This window comes from Phaeoacremonium minimum, assembly GCF_000392275.1.
Source record: "Phaeoacremonium minimum UCRPA7 unplaced genomic scaffold PA7_03_scaffold_39, whole genome shotgun sequence".
Taxonomy (NCBI): Eukaryota; Fungi; Ascomycota; class Sordariomycetes; order Togniniales; family Togniniaceae; genus Phaeoacremonium; species Phaeoacremonium minimum.
The window spans coordinates 911,182-931,834 of record NW_006920946.1 but is presented as its reverse complement, the minus strand read 5'-3'; the positions used below and the strand labels follow the sequence as shown (position 1 = coordinate 931,834).

Below are 20,653 nucleotides of genomic sequence, written 5' to 3'. Positions count from 1 at the left end.
TTTCTGGAATGTGCATAATGATGTCTCGTCGGATTGCTACCGTCTCGCCGTGGTGTACTAAATGTTGTAGATCATAATCGCAGAGTCGCATTCCATCTTATCTCACTCTGCCGCAACCTTTTGGAGTAGAGGAACCTGCCAGCGCCCATTCCTGGAACTGTATGCGGAATTCCTTTTCGGCGAGGTGTCCTTGGGGGCCGCTGTCTTTGTCGTGCTTTAAGGGAAAATTAGGGCTGTTTTGCCTTTGAAGTGATCACCATGTCACGTTGCTCACCGGGCGCGGTGAGGCATCAGCGCGGGCGGACGCTTGAGGGAATAACACGGCGTCGCGGGTGTCATTATGTACGAGATTGAAGCAAATCGCACGGCGCAGACCGCAACATGACAGTCACAATCACGCTTCTTTTACTATTTGGGAATCGTCTCGTATTTTAAGGGACCAACGATGTACTGCGCAACCCCAGATAATTACCGTGGTCATACGTGTGTAGAGACCATAAGACGGTCTGCTGGTAAACTGAATGGGAAACTGCGAATACCGTCCCTGGGCCTGCGAGGTGAGAGGCCTGGCCTCGTGCAGATTGACAGAAGTGGTGCCACTCTCTTCTGTGGGTGGGCTCACCAGCCCCCTGTCCGTAAAAGGATGAACGTTCGATCGCTTGGAGAGCGACAGGGGCTGAGACAGCGAATCAGAGCTGTGGAATGTGCACGCTTAGCGAAATCTTATCAATTCGTTCGCGGGAGACCCTGCCAGACGAGCCCCGGCGCCGAGCTTCAATGGGTCTCTCCCACGATCCAGAACGCCCAGGCATCGTTCGATCGGCCGAGTGGCACCACGACAAACTCAGTGGCGTCATGAGCCAAACCTAACAAGAGGACCCCTAAATGATATCACTGCTTCTAGGCTTGTTGGGGATCTTCGAGATTGTCTGCGAAGCTGACCCAACCGACCAATCATGCGCCTCAGATCCTCACCCAGCTTCCCTTCCGAGCGCTATTCTCGGTCTCGGATGCCACCAGCGATGCTGCTAACGGCAAGCCCATCGAAGGATGAATGTTCCTTGTCAGAGTATATAAAGAATGCACTGATCAGCCGACGTCACTCTGACAGAGGTTGGCTTGGTAGAGTGATCTGATTAAAGGCAGTACATCGACATCAGGCCGTAGTTTGGTCGAGACCATAAACATCACACGAGGTATCAAGAGATTCTTTTGGCACAGACTTGCTTGCCTTGCCATTCCATCCAAAATATCTCTCCTCTCCAAGAGTTGCTGCAGTGTGCGAGTCACGCCGTTGCCACAATAATAACATCCATCAACTCGTACGATACGCTTCCCAATCTCATAGTAGCTAGTCATCATCAACATGGACTCTACATCAAGCTATTTCTCCAACGACCTGGATCTGGAGATGTTCAAAGTAAGATTAACCAATCCCCATTAATTACGAGCCATCCTCCTGCGAGTGTCTGGAGATTTTTGAGTCACGGGTCCTTTAGAGCTGTAGCTCTTTGGGACTGGCGGCAGCCCGATCACCAGATTTCAGTGCCCAAGAGTGTGCTTCCCACAGATTAGCGAGGAGTTGTGGTCAGTCTCTGGGCCATCGCGCTGGAGGGTTTTCAAAAACCCTAGAAGCCACTCTTAAGCCACTCGAAAGGCCTCAGGTGATCAGAAGGCCGCTGCTGCGGCTTGCCCTAAACTCAGTGAGACTTGGAGGCAGCCTGCCGAGACGGGACGCCTGGGGACCAACTAGAGCCCCTGAGCCCATTCCTGGCCCGTCGGAGCTGCCGCCGAGTCCACGATCTCCCCCTACCCATTCAGTTGGGCCAAGTGCAAGCCCCCTTCGGTCGCAACGTTGTGCCGAGGAGTTTTGAGCAGCCAGATGGGGACGACGGTACCGTAAAGCTTTTCCAGCAAAATCTTTTACGGCCGGGGATAGTGCCGAGTGGCATATTCCTGAATAAGTTGTTCTGCAGAAACACTTATCTGTTGGAGCCTGCAATTGGGGTTCGCATATTTCTGCGCAACTGAGACGCTAACAATGTTTTTGACTTACAGACCTCTATGTCTCCATTGACACCGACTCTTGATTCTCAAGATCAGTTTGGAAGTTCGAACGAGATGTCCTGGAACCTGAACGGAGATTATTCCTATTCTCCTGATGCCTACTTTGGTGAGGAGTCATATGACTACTTCGGCTTTCCGTCCGGTTCCGGAACTCTCAGCGCACAAGGCTTCGATGCGGGTTTCGGCACAAAGACCGGCGGCAATGATCTGATGGACTGGTCCACTACCATCGGTACCACTGCACCCACATACACAGTGCCCCTAGCACCTTCATCCACAACGTATAGCAGTGGTAGCTATCTTAGCAGCCCCGAGCTTGGATCTTTCAACGACGAGTTCATCTCCCCTGCCGCTCTCGGCACCGAAACCGACAACGAGTCCCTGAGTTCTTCCAAGCGAGGAGCTGACGAGACCTCCACCATTGCATCGGAGCCTTCCCGGCCATCTAAGAAGCAGTGCTCCAGCAAAGCTAGCACTGCTAAAGCATCCAAAGAGAAGTCATCTAGCAAATCGAAGCCAAAGTCCTCGAAGTCCTCCAAGGCAGCCTCCGCTTCTGCCGCTGCCGCCTCGGCCACTAGCGGTCATGGAGGTAACCACAACATCCAGCTGCGCACCGCAAGCCGAAAGCCCAAGACCAATGCCTCTCCGAAGTCCTCATCACCCGCAGAAGAGGAGGATGACGACGACGAAGCCCTGACCAACGAGGAGAAGCGTGCACGCCAGAGCCACAACGCTGTCGAGAAACAATATCGCAACCGCCTCAACATGCAGTTCGAGCGTCTGCTTGCCGTGCTCCCGGCTGACCAGCAGGCTGAGGCACGCGATCGTCACCACATCAAGGGCGGCTCCTCATCCGATGCCGACGACAAGAGGATGAGTAAGGCTGAAGTTCTAGACATGGCCCGACGGCGCATCCGTGCCCTCGAGGAGGAGCGTCTCGCGTTACAGGAAGAACGCAAGGGCTTGATCGAGAACGTCAGCGAGATGCAGCGCGCTGTCGTGCGCCAGCGCATGCAAATGGTCGGCCAGGCCTAAGCTTGGCTATCACTGATCGTGTATATGATGATGACGATGATTTATATGGGATCTGCTCGGCGATGATGTTATGGTTTTAGCACTGGCGTTTCCAGAGATACCTGTCGCACTCCACGAGAGTGGTTGACATGTTTAGGAGCTTGAATGCTCACACACCCTTCTTACTTTGGACCTCGCGAGATATCGCGGATCAATCCTTGTACAGAATACTAGACTATGAAAATAGGAGGAGCTTGCTCTCGCAAGACACAACGGCACCGAAGGAGAGTGTGCCTGGCTCAAAGCTACGCAACTAGCTTGGCCATCATGATTTAACGGAGTACTAGCTTCAATTTATCTATCATGTTCATTATACCCTTGCTGCATGCCTTATTGATTAAGTGTGACCCAATGAATGGCCCCCGTTTTGATATACTACAGAAGATCCACGGATTGCTTGTTCCATCCAAGCCTCGCAAACCATGATCGAAATAGTATAGGCTCTAGCCCTATGGCCGTGCTCTAAGTTCTGTCCTACTGCATAGTATACTTCCCTTTTTATCCATAGATTCGGCAAGATTATCCTTTATTTGGCTGAGTTAGCGCGACGAAGCTTGGGTATATAGGTTCGTGTACAAAGCAGGACAGCCTTCAGATACAGCCGGACTCAAATACGACAATCTAGAGGACGCTGATGAACCTAAATTGTAAAATATCAGCCAAATATAATCTGAGGTCTATTGACTCAGCAAAGATAAGTCTTAGTGTCATAGCAAACGAGTAGCTTTGTAGCTAGTTTTCTATAATTGTTTTTCTTTTCCGCGGTCGGTCGGAGACGAGGGTCAGTGATCACGAAGTAGTTAGGTGATCAACGCGGAATAGCCTATTCGAAAATCTTGTTTTGACGTACCGTCCGAGGGGAGCAACTATGAATCTATGCAAACGCATGCATATGTCACTGTCATAGGTAAATTCGGCCTGCTCGATTGGGTGTAGAAAAATGCACGTTAGTCAAGAACGTTGTAAGGTAATCATAACGCAATACAGTGATAGAAAACATGCAGACATGATACCAATGCGGAGGCAATCGCATAATTGTTCATAAGAATTTATTGTTCCTTATTCAGACCTCTTGGCAACTTTACTTCAATTTCATAACCGATATCGAGGTTTCTCGTGGTGGAGCACAATACATGGCTTCTACAGCCTCGCGACACGTAGAGAATCTACAGGGTAGTTGTACCAAGAATACAGTTGATTATGCATATGCTATCTTAACTCGTCTTTGATATCATTGACTCGTATATTGAATATCTCGAAGCCGCATAGCTGACCGGGTATCTTCAGAGTCGGCAATGCTCCGTACTCGACCAACTCAAAACGACAGAGTCTGCTGCAATTACGCTATCAAGAACAGTTCTAGAAACTAGACATGGCTCTCAGCTTGCTAGCTTGACAATGTAGTGAAGTATACAAGGTACTAATACAAATACAGTAGACCATATGGTCCACTCTATAGATACCCTGCCGCGGCGAGGCTTTGTGTGTGAACGCGTTCACTTTATTATTCTTTTTGGGAAGCATCTTAGTCCCTTGGACGTGCGTGCTCCAAGTCGGCTGGCAGAATGTCCTCCGTGCTTGACGCATCGCCTGTATCTTTTCTCCTGTCATAACGCACGCGGAACTCGTCGACGATAACGACGGCGTTCTTATCCATGGGGCTATCCCGACCTCGGTCCACGCTGTGTAGCTGATAACTGTGGTTGACACCATCGGCTCGCCAGCCGCTGGAAAACGCGCCCCCGGTGTTTGGGCCGCTGGCTTGCTTGTTGTATGAGGCCGGCTCGGTTCCACCCCCGACGAGGCTGGACAGCCATGGCATGTGACGTCGGACAAACGGCTTCAACATGGCTAGACAATTGCAGATAATTCCAACATTCAGCTCGACACACGACCAAACGGCTGCTGCTGCCTGCGTATGCGTCACATCGGGGTTGTTCTGCATAGCCTGTACGTACGAAACTCGTACAATAGAAGCAAGGATGACACTGTTAGAAACGCCAAGTTAGCTAAAAGGCTCGAGGAGTACCGCAACAGTGGATATGATTGGGGAGGAATGACGAACCCAGATCCTAGAACGAGAATGCTGCCAACAAGAAGCTTCTGCTTCAGGGGCATGTTCAACTTGTGAATCATGGGAATCGGAAGAATGATGAGAATGCCATCTGTCACAATGTTTAGGACTGCCTGCGCGACAGCGATGTTATTGAGGCATTGCCCTGATCCAGTCGTCAAAGGATTGCAAGGACCGGCGAAGAGGATGGTGAACACGAGTGTATACGCAAATAGCGCAGCACCAACAGCGTAGCAGCAAATCCGGAAAGTCAATGAAGGATTGATTCGGTGATAAAGAACCACGATGGCCAATTTTGCGAGGGTTGGGGGCCAGATGTACGTGATGGCGAGGACAAGAAGAAGCTATTATCAGTGACATAGAGTTTAGCATGGGGTATGTAAGGCGGTCTTGGATCTAGACATACGTTCAAGTAACCTGTCAGCTGTGTTGCTGTGACAGCATACAGATGTCTACCGAAACCAGATGGCATTGCTGCCTTTGTTAGCTTTGCTCTTGGAGACGATAATGTTCATATTGGCATTTAAGTGCTGAGGCTTACCTAGAACCATGGCAATGAAAAACGCAAGCGATACCGCCCATGATAGAAGAATAAGAGCTGTTTCATCATGATTAGCCTCGCTGAGTGTAGGACGCGGGGTTGACTACGAAGACTCACGAGCATCGAGACCCAGCTTTCTCACAATAAAGGCACCAGTATATAACCTCAACGCCATCAAAATAGTCGCCAAGGCGAAAGTCACAGAGTAGACTGTGATGACTGTTCGTTGTAGTTGAGTGATGCTGTGAAAGTCAGGTGTCACGCCCTCAGGGGCCGGCATGAGGCCGACTTCTTCAGCCATCGTGATACCGTTCTTCGATGAGCTGTGTCACTTGAACTCCCTCGGTGTTGACTTGTGGCGTGAAGAATCGACGACAGCTAAGGCAGAATTAGAGTCTTTTGAGGATGGCTCTCATACTGGGGACTTATAGCCGTGGCCATTCAACTGGGCTTTCATAGAGCCCCTTGGAGTTGAAGATCTTTCCTTTTTGGAGCCATAGTCAAGTCGCATCGAGCCATGGGGGAATAGGACGGGTACTAATGGGATGTGGGTGTTCAACGGTCCTGGCCGCTTGACGGCCCCTCTCCCCTTTGGTTCCCCGGCAATCTTCCAGTACCTTACACGCCCTAAAGCATTCGAGTTAGAAGAACGAATCAGGCCAGGCCTGCCAGGGCAGAGCCTAGCGGATGGGGCAATGCAAGAATTCGCTGGTTTCAATGACTTTGGCCTGGGGGCTATTCTTGGGTCATTCAGACTAATATCTGATCCCTGAAGGCGGCCGGAGGAAGAATTTTCACCTCCTCAAATTCTCCTACAATGGCGCTTTTGAGACGCAGAACGGGAAGCTCATGATAACTAATCCCTAAGTGCTATTGTCATTGTCTCCTATACTCAGACCCTTAGTTCAGTCCAGGTGTCTAGAAGCTGTCAAGCCTGTAGCCGAAAGACTTGACCACTATCGTAGCAGGATTAATGGCTTTGGCGAATGAAGCTAGTGGAGAAGAGCATGAATTGAATGGGCAAAGTGACAAGGGACCTAGAACATGGTAGGGTCCTAGGGTTATGGAGCCAACCCTAGTATCCGCTTGTCATACGGGAGCGCACTGGCGGCCGCATCTGCAGCGAGAAATGCTCCGTCAAATATCACTAGGAATCGGTCACAAGTCAGAAAGTCGCAATCTCAAGCCCCGAGTTCACGAAGCTGCTACCCGCTTGCCTCGGATTGGCCATCAGAGTCTTCATATTGAGTTGATATTGAAAGGGCGACTGATGCAGATCTTGGTGATACCTCCCCCGGGCTTTTGTCAGGGGTGGAGCCTGCAACGCGTAGTCCCGTCCTTCAGGAACGGTCGACGAGGACCTAAAAGTTTGACCCCCTGGCCGAAGCATGCCTCGTCGTTTGCCACGCTCAAATGTGGCACGGTTCGCCGGCACTAGAGGAATGGCGTTTTTAGTTACTGCGATTGGAGTTCGAATTCATCGAACGACTTTTATTTGAGAACCCTGACCAGTGACAGCCACCATTTTGCTGATCTCATGTTCGCCTTACCGCTATTTCCATGAAAGGGGAGAACTATCAATTTAACCACTTTTGGAACTAGAGTCAAAAGGATTCGCATATCAGACCCTGCGTGTTTCAAAAGCCCAACGGTTAACTAACTAGACTCGCACTAGACATGGTGTCTGTGACCATCGCCTCAAGCCTTGCGGTGCTCTGGCATTGCCTCAAGCAGCTCCAGACTCTTGTGATCAACAATGGCGGCGCTGTGGCGTTCGGACATGATGTCCACCCTCTCCCTGGTCTGCATCATTGGGCCTGTGAGAGCCCACGCAAAGCCGTGGAGCTGCTGTTTTCTGTATTCATCCCACACTTCCTCCCTCTCAAACTTGGGACCACCAGCTTTATGTAGCGAGTCAAGGTAGTGCTGGTATAGCTCTATCTCGTTGTTCCTTCGGTCCTCAATGGTTAGGGAGCCGGTAATAAAATAGGCAATGTCATGAATTGCCGAGCCAATGTGTATGCCCTGCCAGTCCAGGAAACCAGGCTCCCCTGAAGGTGTCACGAACGTGTTGCCGATGTGCGAGTCACCATGCAGGATGCACCGCAGTCTCGGGTCTGTCGTACTCCACAAGGTCTGGTATGCCGCAATAATCCTCTCACGATCTACCAGGTAATCCGCTACAGGCGGGCGGGCGTCGCCTAGGAAGCGCTTGTCCCACTCTGACTGCACCAACATTGATGAGATAACATCACGAAGAGATAGGCCGGGCGAGTACCACGGGAAGTCCTCCTGCTTGCCGCCCCAGGTTAACGCATGCAAGGCTGCGAGCTCTTCAACACCTTTGCGGACACGGTCGACTGGGAACGGCTCCAGGGGATCTCCAAACGTGTATCCCGCCGCCTTCAGGTCTTGAAGTACAACAATCCCCTGTCCACTCTTGGTATCAACACCATTGTAGTACGAGGGCGATAGAAGCATCTTCACTGTTGGGGCAATGTAATGGTAGAATTCGGCTTCGAGGCGGTACACGGCAAATAGAGCCGGGTGCAGAGCCAGCAGCTGGGGATTGAAGCCGCCCTTGACGCAGACATGAGTGGGTGCTCCAGGGGCAGGGTCCTTGTAAGTCAACTCGACGAGGATTTTCGATGCCGTACCATGCATAACTTCTCCAATGGTGACGTTTGTGACCTCGCGTCCAAGGATTTTTGTGAACCACTCAGCCGTCAGTTGCTCCGTGGTCAGAGGTAGGGGGCTGCTAGCCTCCAGTTTGCCGGTAGAAGCCATGATTCGTATAGTGTGTTGAGGAGGTGATCGAAAATAACAGGTAAGCTCAAACTCTGTTTTCAAACATCTTACGTTGGCAGACCCAGGGTTTTATCTCTGTCTAAGGAAGCATCGGTGTTGTGAAGACCTCCGGTAGGATATCCCACAGACCGACAAGGGTATAGGCGGTCAGGGAGCACAGACTTGCACCCTAGCAAGGTTCAAATCCACCAGTGCATGCAATCCATGTGCAGCCACAGATACTAGACATGATGCCAGAAGCCCAGGGTAGTTGGTATATTTTGCAGCCAAGAAGATTGGTTAGCGTATGCTTTCCTCCCTGTGTTGTATTGCCAATTTCACTCCTTGTGACAGGGGATGAGCTGCCTCTCATTCACAGACCCACTGCCTGCAAATCCGGCGCCAGTATTTAGTTCCGGTGCTAACACGATATCATACCTCTTTGAGAGATGCCTCTTGAAGTTATCGTGGAGAAGTTATGTCCTGGCACTGGCCATCAGGTATTTTCACACTAACCATCTTGCCACTGCAGCCTAAAACCTCATTCTGTTTACACCGATTATATTAGCAAATTGGGCGATCTTCGCGGATTTCAAAATCTCATGGGAATGGTGTTTATGTTGACATAATACGCATGCGCGAACAAAGCGATGACCTCATGTCTCTCAACCGGTCTTGCAACTGCGGGTATGGATTGTACGAGAAAATTTGACGACCGAGACAACTTTGTTCTTTTAGGAACATGAATCAATGAGAAGCTACAAGAACCTACTATTATTTCTTGTTACGAACCGAGCAGTAATGCTTGTATTCAAATGACATGCTTGGGCTGACCTGAACTTTACCCTGTTGGGGTATGCGGCTCAACAAGGAGCCTTACATGCGAAACACAGCAACAATCTCTATCAAGTTAAGAGCCAGCGATTGACTGTTCTGGGTCAGGTGTGCCGCATGTGTCGCGTGCCATATGTGCACGTTCCGAAAAAAGAGTGCAGCCCTCCACCGTACGGCTGCATGCGGGGAAACCAGTGCCCCGACGCCGGCCCGCTTCGGTATACCTAAGTCTATGGAATAGCATCATACGGACAATTGCCGAACTCAGCTATTTTAGCAGATGCGGAGAAGCACCCAGACCAGCGCTGCTTCGTCAAATTCGGTGCGGTTCTTAGAAATGAGAGCCGCAGCGCCTGATTTGAAGCAGCATCGCATCATTTCGCTTTGGCAAGGTATTGTCACAATATTCCTTATCCGTTGTTCCTACTTCACCTATTTGTTTGCAATCACGCATTGCGAGAAAATGACTTTCAATATATTGTATCCGACATCTTGGCCACTCTACGTGTGGTTCTCCTTGATCGTTGCAACACCGTTGATCACTCTCCTTTATGATGCCGTTCTCTGGTATCGGATGCCTCCAGGGCCAGCGCCCCTTCCTTTTTTGGGAAATAAGTTCCAACTTCCGAAGCATAAACCATGGGTGCAATTTCAAGAATGGTCCAAGGTATATGGCCCCATCTTCACCATCTGGATTGGTCGGCACCCGACGGTAGTGATCTCAGATCCTGTCATCGCTGCAGAACTCATGGAGGTTCGCAGTAGTAAATATTCATCAAGGCCACGAATGGTGGCCATGGGAGAAATATTGTGGGACGGGGCATCCATTCTTGTCCAGCCATACGGAAAAGGATGGAGCACGAGGAGAAGACTCTTGCACACGGCATTGACCCCCAAAGCATTGAGGATTTACAAACCGGTGCAAGAAGCGGAGGCGTCGCGGCTTGCTTTGAGACTTCTTGATAGACCAGCAGACTGGGTGAAACTCATCGAGACTTTCACCTCGAGTGTCGTCTTTTGTGTTGCGTACGGTCATCGCATAGATTCTCTCAATGCCGAGGTCATTCGTCAGCGGTTCGAGTTTATGCAATATTCAGCTTCACTAAATGTACCTGGGAAATATCTCGTGGAAACATTTCCCTGGCTGAAGTATGTGCCAGATACCCTGGCGCCTTGGAAGAAGGACATCAAAGAACACGGTAGACGAGAAGCCGCTGCCAATATGGCACTGGTTAATCTTGTTCGCGGAGACATTGTAAAAGCCAAGACACAGGACGAAAAGGAGAAGCTTCCCGATTCTCTCTGCAAACTGCTTCTGGAAATGAGAGAAACATCCAACATCCCATTGTCAGATCGGGATTTCTCATTCATTCCGGCCTCTCTGTTTGGGGCAGGTTCCGATACAACTGCATCAACAATGTGCTCCGCCTTCTTAGCTTTAATAACACACCCGGAGACTCTTGAAGCTGCGCACGACGAATTGGACAGTGTAGTAGGGGCGAATCGCACACCGGTGTTTGAAGATGAAGCGAATTTACCATATATGAGGGCATTGGTGAAGGAGGTGCTGCGATGGCGTCCTGTAGCTGTCCTAGGTGGTACACCACATGCATCCACAGAAGACGATCACTACGACGGTTATTACATACCAGCAGGCACAACAATCCTGGGTAATTCGTGGGCTATCAACCTCAATGAGGAGTACTATCCCAATCCTCATCACTTCAATCCGCCACGGTTCTTTGACGATGCGATAGCCAATAGAATCAAAAGTCCAACTGAAGGGTCTGGTAAGCCGCACCCCTCGAAGAGCGGCCATTCATCCTTTGGCTGGGGCCGGAGAGTCTGCCCTGGTGCCAATCTTGCAGCAAATTCGCTCTTCATTGCGCTTGCTAAGCTCTTATGGGCGTACGACATCCTCCCAATTCCAAATCGACAGTACGATACATTTGCGTATACGGAAGGCTTCAACATTCGTCCAAAGGAATTCCAATGCATCATTCAGATCAGAAGCGAAAAACACAAATCTGTTTTAGAAAGGGAGGGCCACGAAGCAGGTATTTTACTTGAAAGGTTTACACCTTTTGGGTGATGACATCGAACCAATGCGATTACCAGCACGAAGAAGCTTGAGTTGTCTGATCAATCGACGGCGAAAGGGATGGGATTTGAGATGTGTTGTAATATAGACCTACAGGGATCCGTATTCTCGAAGTTAGTGACGGCAAGACACTGCACTGAGTTCTGAATCCCAGCATAGCGCATGGCAACTCAACCAAGCATTTCGTACATAGTTATTGCCGTTCAATCCATTTGGAGGCAGGAAGTTTAGATTGTCCCTGCCCAAAGCCTACATGATAGACGGGAGCAACCGATGGCGCACGGGTCATGGAATGAAGAGAGAGCAAATATGCCTCGACATGGCCGGCATGACGTCTAGTTGTGCGTGCCAGTCCTTATCTATCTTGGCGCCAGCCTTGCGGAAGACTATTTATTTGATGGGGAACACTCTACCGGCCTTTCCCGCGTGGCTACTCAAGCCCTGTGAGACACGCATCCCAAAACGACGGCCTAGGCCAACGGCTTGAGTGGCCAAGCAAGACAATTCACATAGCAATGAGCTTCCGAAGCATTTCGATCTTTAATTCAACCTTATTGTCTGAACCCCCTTGCATCGAATGGCTGCAATTTTAGGAAGCCGCGTTCTTAAGATACGTGTTTGTGCTACCTCCAGCGCCTGTCAAGGTGGTTAGGGTCTTACCGCTCCAATATTTCCTCAGTCACGGTCACTCAGCTCGATCGCGACTGCGAGGCGTGGTGATATGGTGGTGAATTGGAATGAATACTATGACTAGACACGGGACTCAAGGGGTATATAAACTAGTCTTGATACTCGACAATTTATGAGTTCAATTTTCAGGGATTGCACTAGATCTTACACTTTAGTAGATTGAATTCACTCAACCTACTTAACCATGAAGTTCACAGCGAAGAGACTTGCCGTGCTGTCCATAATTGCCCCTTTTCTTGTCGCTGCATCACCGGTCCCTGATCCTGAACCCCACGGATTTCCAGACAAAAACAATATCGAATGTGCGCTGGTAAATGCGGTAGTCAAAGCTCTGACGGCATATTCTTCTGCATCTCCATTCTGCTCGGTAAGGAAGCTGTCGCTCCCTGTCTTGATCGATCCGAGTAAGGAACTATCTAATACAGTACATACAGTCCTTTCTCAGCATCCCAACCGTGACCAAAACCATAACAGCGACCACCTCAGTACCAAAGACGAGTACTAAGATTTCTACTGGTATAACCACCATCACTCCCATAGCCACCAGTTATACGACAGCGTAAGTATAAAAGCACATCAAATGGGCCACCTTTCAACCCCGAATATGCATAGACACAGCTGAACAATTCAGGGTGACATACATCAGCACTTGCACATCCACTCTTCCGTCTATCTCTACGATTCCCACTTACACACCGATACTTCTAAGAAGAGGCTATGACCATGGCGGCCATCCTCTGCCACCGAATATCGCTGGTTATGCTAATTCTCAGATATCGCAAGCCTGCCGTTGCTTGTCTACCCCTACCCCAACGGCCACCTCGGTTAAAGTCGTGACTGTGTCGCCTGTTAGCATAGTATCGAAATCAGTCCGTTTTACCGTTTCTGCACCTGCGTCTACTAGAACGATAGTTATCACATCGATATCAATTGTCAACAGTTGCCCAACACAACCGCCCCGTTGGAATTCGACCTCTTCACTTTCAGCGTCTATGTCGACTTCAAAAACCACCCTAAGCTCGACCTCGATTTCAACATTTACTTCCAGTTCATCTTCCAAATCAACCTCATTGTCGACTACAACACCAATGTTGAACTTGACTTCGATTTCAACATCTACTCGCACTTCAACTTCAATATCAACATCGATTTTTACGCCAGAACCGATACCAACGCAGTGCTACAATAAAGGCTTGGAGTGGGCATACTATAACAACACTAGTGGCGATAACACCGACGAAACTTATAGCAGCTTTAGACCTGAAGACTACAAGGTAAACATTTCCCATGCTATTAGAGAACTGAAACCCCTTCAGAATTCGTTGCCTGTTGTCTCCGGCAATGCTCGAAAAAGAGCCAAACTTCGGCCACAGCGCGTTTGACATAAATATACATCCTCTTGCTGACCATCTCATCACAGTTGTCAACTCCTGTGTATCAAGGCATAACCAACACTACCGGCGGTTTAGATACCGGTCGAGGCACATATCAAAGTATATATGGCTCCCCACCATTCTTACGTAGCGACCACTTGGTCTTGAACCACCGCGGATATATCTTTGCCTATCAAACGGGCATTTACACGTTCACAGTCAATGCTGTGGATGAGACTGTCTATCTATGGATTGGTCCATTTGCGTATTCAGGGTGGAATGCCACCAATGCTAACACTCAAATCTCATACCGGTATGCTGGGGGCGGGCCGGAATATGGTACCTACACAATATATCTCATCGCAGGGCAGGCTTACCCGTTGCGAATTGTGTACGCTCAAGCACAAGGATCTGGTCAGCTACGTCTTTCATTCACTGCGCCGGATGGATCAGTCCTCTTGTCAGCCGATACGACACAAGGAAGCCCCAACATAGGGAGGTTTCCGTGTGTTGGAAGTTTCTCAGTTCCTGGATTTCTGCAACGTTTTGGCGCAGAGTCTTAAAGGAATAGAGACTTGATTTTCAGAGCTTAGAAATCTAAACAGCTATTTTATATGCAATCTACAATGTATTCTCGAAGAATTTCTTCATGACGGCGTAGGCTTCTCTTGCTTTTGATGCTAAATGGGGATCATCCCAGTTTGATCTTGCCGATGCAAACCCGTGATGGACGTCCAGCTGCGGCAGAAAAAACATTAGTGGTGTTAGTTTGTTCGGATCATGAGAGGTTTGAACGTACAAAATCTTGTCTGACAGAAAGTTTTGCCATGTCTTTCGTTTGTATTTTGTCCCAGAATGCGTTCATAATGTCTTTATCTTCGCCTTGGCTAGGTAGAAGTGCTACCGGGACCGCGACATTGTCAGCGTCTTCGGGCTGAAAAAAAGATGGATGCACCAAAGCCATTGACTTGAAGAGTTTCTCATTTGCGCCCTGTACCAACTTTTTGGCTCCGAAGCAGAACCCGTATGCCTAAGGTCGCATCGGTGAGATTTTCGCGTGAAGTACTCGATTCTTGAAATGCACTTACGCCAACAGATTTTGCTCCATCCTTCTGAACGAGCGATAACGTGGCTAGAAGTCCAGGCCGAACTTTCTCCCAGGAGCCAATATTCTGGATCCATGCGTTTAAAAACGGCCGACCCTCTTTGGGGGGTATATTATCCACCCGCCAGGATTGACCGCGAAAGAAGTCAGGGACGACGATCCTGTAACCTGTGACTTTTGCCAAATGATCAGCACCTTGTAGAGTATTTGAGTGCATGCCAAATATGTCTGATCTCGTGAGTTAGCTTGTAGGCTGCTCAAACTGTCAATGCAATTTTCGCACCGAATATAGCTATCAACACTTTGGACGAATCTAGTTGACCAGTCGAATAGACCTCAAGATCATCTTGGCCGCCGACATTGATTTTGAATCTTCGGCCAATCGGGTTGTAATCCGACTGAAAGGGTGGGAGGATGCAGCACTGTTCGGGAAGAGTGGTCATGTTTGGCCACGTAAAAAAATCTTGTCCTGTGTGCAACGTTTAATGCGAAAGGTTATGACTGATGCATGTATCTCTTCTTGACAAATTTTCTAATTGAGTACGATTTTATTGCCCTGTTGGTCATGAGGCGACCAATTCGCATTGCTAGACCTGGAGTGCATGATCATAATGTGGCTTGAAAGCGGAAGTGCCTTTCCTCTAACGGCTCTATCCTTCCGTGGCATGAACCTTCCGGCACTAATACGCACGGAGAAAATCGCGTCAATGGCGGATGTCTATGACCGATGCAAGGTATCCTGCACAGGTTTTGGCCACAACTCATGTGGCCTGAAGATATGAAGGCATGCCAAGATCTCCGAGGACGGGCGGGAGTTGTCACGTCTGGATCCAGCGTATTCTTGACGAAGAGAAGAGCTTTAACCACAACCGAAGCATTGACTCGAGATAAGATACTGCATACAGAGTATCAAAGTCTCTCAAAACAGCTGAGATGGCAAGCCGACCTTGTGTTTATTTTCTCAGTACCCTTCACTAACCTCCATGTAGCAAATCATTGTCATTGGCGCAGGTCTTGCAGGCCTCACAGTTGCTATTGCCTTGGCTAAGGCAGGTCATCATGTGAGAGTTCTGGAGAGTGCTGCACAGATCACATACATTGGCGCAGGTTGGTTGCGCCCATAGCAATGCGCAAATCTCTAAGTATTGATAATACCAGGTATCCAGGTCTCCTCGAACTCATCTCGCGTTCTACGAAATCTCGGCATAGACAAGCACATCGAAAAGTATTGTACTGAGCCAGTTGATCTGCGAATGATGCGTTGGCAGAATGGTCAAATGCTTGTCGAATGCCCATTGAAAAAGCCAGCACTCGAGGAGTACGGTTCGCCATATTGGTTAGTACCCATAAATACAGAGGGATAATCTGGAAAGGAGGGTTGACACGCCAACTTTTGTAGGCACATTCATCGGGCAGACTTTCATCGTGGACTTTCCGCTCGCTCTGCCGAACTTGGTATCGAAATTCTCCTAGACAGTAGAGTCGTCAAAGTCGAGCCCGAGGTCCCCGCCGTTACAATCAAGAATGGTACGCGCTTGACGGCAGATCTTATAGTTGCCTCCGATGGCCTTCATTCGGTTTGCCGTGAGATCGTCCTTGGTTACAAGAGCCCTCCTGTACCCACCGGTCAGATGGTTTACCGAGTCACATTACCGACAAAGAAACTGGAAGGTATTCCTGAACTCAAAGAGCTGATTGAAGTACCACGCAATAATCATTGGATTGGACCTCATGGTACCATATTGTCATACCTGTTGCAGGGGGTGAACGAGCCTTTGATCAACTTTGTCTTCACGTATGTAGTGATCTGGTCCGGAGATAAAGCCTAATAATCACTAATGTTAACGAATACTAGCTGCGATGTTAACATGGAAGACGGCGTGAACCAAAAGATTGGGACCAACGAGGATGTGCGAGAAGCGTTCAAGGACTGGGACCCGAGGATTGATAAGATGCTCTCCTACGTTGATGAAGTGCTTGAATGGCGCGTAAGTTCATGCTCCGGACAACATCATCGAACTCTTGATACTAAATAAAACTACGTGTTAGCTTTATACTCATGATGAGATTCCCCATTGGGCTCACTCTTTAAACAAGCTCGTGTTGATTGGTGATGCAGCCCATGCCATGACCCCTTATTTAGCGCAGGGTGCGGCTGTGGGCATCGAAGATGCGGCCATTCTCGGTGGCATCCTGTCGCAACCGGAGTACTGTACTCCAGCCGCTTTACCAGAGGCCCTGGGTATCTATGAGAACTTGCGCATTAAGCGTGCAGCCCATGTAGCTGAAAATAGCGTTGATAGTAGATGGTTCACTCAAATGGAGGATGGTGAAGAGCAGCGCAAGCGCGATGAATGGCTGCTTGCGCATCCAGGCATCTGGGAAGGCCATATCAACATCCGATCACGGAAAGAATTTTTGGATGGACTATTTGGCTATGATGCGTATAAGGTCCTTGATGAGGCTTTGAAGGAGGCAAGGAAGGGAAAGGAGTCAAAGGCAGCATTTGACACATCCGTACAGGTTGACGCCCGAGAAATTCAATCTCAGGCATGAGATACGAGATATTGCTAGACACTTTGAATTCATGTATTAAGGGTAGTAGCCAGCAATAATCGTATCTTCAATTATGCTTGCAGCCATCAAATAACTTTTAGTGATTCAGTGTCCATGTGACTAGACACGCTGACGATGAACTTCGACACCAACCCAATTTTTTAGACTCTCACCTTTTACGAGAGAGCGTCACCACCTTAAATCAGCTGCCATAATTGCCGCTAACACAGACATCTCGGACAATTTCATTACAGACATATCAAGTTAAGGGGCCATGTACCATAGTATGCTTGCAGCACAGCTAAGAAATTATATTACAATACGGGTATCTCAGTCCAGGCTTTTGTCCATAAGCTTGTTGTCTGGCTGCCTCAGGTGTATTGGTGGAATTTTGGATCCCCCAGCTTCTTCCTCCAACCCTCGCCCCAGAGCATCAAAGACAAGATGGGCAGCCACAGAACAAGCAGGACAATAGCCAAGGTACTCCAAGTCCATGCATATCCAATCTGTTTGACCATTGGCAACCAGAAGAACCCCACGACAAAAGATAGTCCGCGACTCAGATTCATGAGGACCGCTGATTCGGGAGTTTGCGGGCGGTAGCAATCAGACACATAGGCGTACAAGCACGTGGATGTAATTTGAAGCCCAATGACACCTATGATATGAGAGTGAGCTAATCATAATCAAAATGACTGTGAGGCGTTGTTAGAAACTTACCAACTCCAAGACCGATGAGCGGAATGATATACATGGTATGTTTTTGAAGACATACGCCGAATATTATCATCCCAATCGGTCCAAAGAAGGCAGATATACAGGTCAAGTAGAGGCGATGCTCCGGCTTCACAACGCCATCATTGTGCTTAGCCTTACGGTAAATGATGATGTCGCTCAGTTTTCCCGCAGACAGTTCGCCGATTAGACATCCAATGATGAGTGGGATGCCAGTGCATAATCCGATAGGACCACTTGTGAATCCATATAGTGTTCCATAAATCTTCGCCATAGTGATTGCAGGGAGAATGTTGATGAAGGTCCAACTCCAGGTGTAGAACCAGAATGGAAACAAGATGGAAGGATACCTGAGCATATAAAATGAGGTAAGGAAGTCCCTGGGGTGAAGATGACGCTGTGGGATGAGGTTGCCCGGAAAGTTGAACAAGAGCTCCCAATACGATCGTTCATGAATGCGCTCTTCTAGAAACTTTGGCCCTCGAGAAAATAGTGTCTCCGGAAGCATGAAGACTGCCACTAGAAAGGAAATACTCGTCACAATGGCGGGCATGTAACTGCAAGATTTAGAATCGAATTAGCGATTGCCTTGGAAACTGTTTAGCAAGAAAAGATAGGAAATTCGGGATTTAGACTTTATAAATCGATACAGCTAATCATTTAGAGAGGAAAGTCGATTTGAGAAGAGACTTACAAATCCCATCGCCATCCCGCATACTGGCCAAGATACCCTCCAACTACCGGATGCATCAGCTCAAGAACTTTAAACGTTGGAGAATGTCAAAGCACTTACAGAGAACTGCGATATGCGCACCGTTAGTCACGAATAGAGTATAAATTCCTGTCATTTCACCTCGTTCGTGCATAAAGAACATATCATTGAGAACCGGAGTGCCAAGAGACATCATGCCGCCGAATCCAATCCCATTCACTGCCCGCACTCCCATTAAAGCAGGTAAAGTCTTTGTATAAGCGGTTCCTATGTGGGAAACGATGGTAACGATTTGGGTCATCAGACACATCGGTCTTCTTCCATATACATTCGACAGCGGGACCCAGATGAAAGGCTATTGGGAGGTCAGATGATTGACAACCTTGCAAGAGATAACCAGGACAGCTTACAGCAACACCGCCAGTAATGATGGCCGTTGTTGTGCTATACGTGATGATTTCGACAGGCTCATGGAAGAACTTGCTCAATAAGCCGAAGCTGGGATTCGGTACTGCCGCGTTGAATGGACCAAGAAGTGCCATGACACTGACTTGGAGAAGAACAGTCCATTTCATCCACCGTGGCCAGTTCTCCTCAAAGTCAGCAAAGACAATAGCAGGTAAACCTACAAATATTGAGAATGACTTACCAGAGGATCATCCCGGAAGCGGCTAGGTTGCGGATTGAGTGGGTATCCATGAGGATCAAGCTTAGGTGTATCTGAAGAGCCCTTGACGGTTTCTTCAACATGAGAGTAGTTGTCAGACATATCTTTCTCGGCCATTGTGGTTGTCAAATGTTCAGCACCTGCTTGTACGGCGTATAGGGGGAATCATCTAGGGAGGTTCGGATGACCTGGGGATCAACATAGTTATAAAAAGGTGTTTAGGAAGGTAGCATCGTCCGTGCAAACAATGTATTCCCCAGCCCTTTCTCAACTCTCCTGTGTTCGTAAGAGAAGATTCGGTGGTGAAGGCCCCGGCGAGTGGCCGCGGTCAATTTCTCCCAGGCTTTCAATTACTCGGATCGATCCAGCCGACTGGCCTTTGCGGCGTGCGGGGACCCCGCACCACATGCCTACAAGCTACGCACTAACTTCTCCTGAGGGGGCGCCCTAGGCTAGAGTTGGGAGAATCTTGGAGTAGCTCGCTTCGAATTACACGGAGATGACTTTGGAGTGGGCCCTTACGAGAGACTACCCGAGAGGGTAGTCTTGCCGGGTTTGCCATTCCATCGTGACACAAGCTTATCAATCTCACTCTTTACCCATCGAATCTATCCTTCCTGTTCCAGTTTTCCTGACTGTCTCACAACACTCATATGCCGCGCTTCTCTACAGCCGCTGCTGGAGATGCCGACGGACGCGGGAAAGGGACAGCGAGTCCCGGAGAGACAGCGGAGACGCGCAGCTGTAAGCTGTGACTTCTGTAAGCATCGACGTGCCAAGTGTATCCGTGGCCTTCCGCAAGAGCCTTGCACCAATTGTGTCGCCAACCGTATCAAGTGCGAATCCACGCTGCCCAGAAAACAGCGAGTCTACGGCAGCATTGAGAGTTTGAGCATTCGGTATCGTGCTTTGGATGCTCTTGTCCGAGGACTTTTCCAGGATGAGAACACCAATGACCTGGACACTTTATATCGAATCGGTGAAGAGAAGCATATTTCAATGCCACAAAGAGACGACCTAGCATCGGCCCCTGAACTGTTTGCGGCTACCACATCTAGAAGGGTATCTGTTGCTACCTCTACCGCTCATTCTACTCGTCCTGAATCTGCTCGATCTACTGAAAACAATGAGCTCCGAAGAAGAGATACTACAGAAAAGCTTATCCCAACGTCACAAGGAGTTGGCCATTATGTCGGCCCATCAAGCTCCTTTAGATTTGTGACGGCGATCCGCAGTCTTGTGGCCCAGTGCCATAATGTGTCAAATTTCTCCCAAAAGGCACTGCGGGCTGACTTCGTTGATTTACGGACAAGCAAAGCCCTTGAGATCCAGGATCC

The 20,653-nt window shown here is 49.0% G+C and overlaps 4 protein-coding genes across 4 annotated transcripts; 3 read left to right on the top strand and 1 right to left on the bottom strand.

The window, feature by feature from the left end:
• Nucleotides 1-1,366: 1,366 nt before the first annotated feature.
• On the top strand, nucleotides 1,367-3,102 carry UCRPA7_653 (putative helix-loop-helix dna-binding domain containing protein; the record flags this gene model as incomplete). The annotated part of the gene is made up of 2 exons (XM_007913247.1): nucleotides 1,367-1,420; nucleotides 2,059-3,102. 2 exons carry the CDS (start codon nucleotides 1,367-1,369, stop codon nucleotides 3,100-3,102), a joined length of 1,098 nt encoding a protein of 365 aa, XP_007911438.1.
• Nucleotides 3,103-7,454: 4,352 nt separating this feature from the next.
• UCRPA7_652 (putative aminoglycoside phosphotransferase protein) lies at nucleotides 7,455-8,543 on the bottom strand (the record flags this gene model as incomplete). Its single annotated transcript, XM_007913246.1, has 1 exon — nucleotides 7,455-8,543. One exon carries the CDS (start codon nucleotides 8,541-8,543, stop codon nucleotides 7,455-7,457), a length of 1,089 nt encoding a protein of 362 aa, XP_007911437.1.
• A 3,925-nt stretch (nucleotides 8,544-12,468) lies between these two features.
• UCRPA7_651 (hypothetical protein) lies at nucleotides 12,469-13,357 on the top strand (the record flags this gene model as incomplete). Its single annotated transcript, XM_007913245.1, has 2 exons — nucleotides 12,469-12,572; nucleotides 13,156-13,357. 2 exons carry the CDS (start codon nucleotides 12,469-12,471, stop codon nucleotides 13,355-13,357), a joined length of 306 nt encoding a protein of 101 aa, XP_007911436.1.
• Nucleotides 13,358-16,170: 2,813 nt separating this feature from the next.
• Nucleotides 16,171-17,202, top strand: UCRPA7_650 (putative fad binding domain containing protein; the record flags this gene model as incomplete). The annotated part of the gene is made up of 4 exons (XM_007913244.1): nucleotides 16,171-16,173; nucleotides 16,407-16,441; nucleotides 16,502-16,634; nucleotides 16,696-17,202. The coding sequence occupies 4 exons, from the start codon at nucleotides 16,171-16,173 to the stop codon at nucleotides 17,200-17,202; spliced, it is 678 nt and encodes a 225-aa protein (XP_007911435.1).
• Between the last annotated feature and the right edge of the window lie 3,451 nt (nucleotides 17,203-20,653).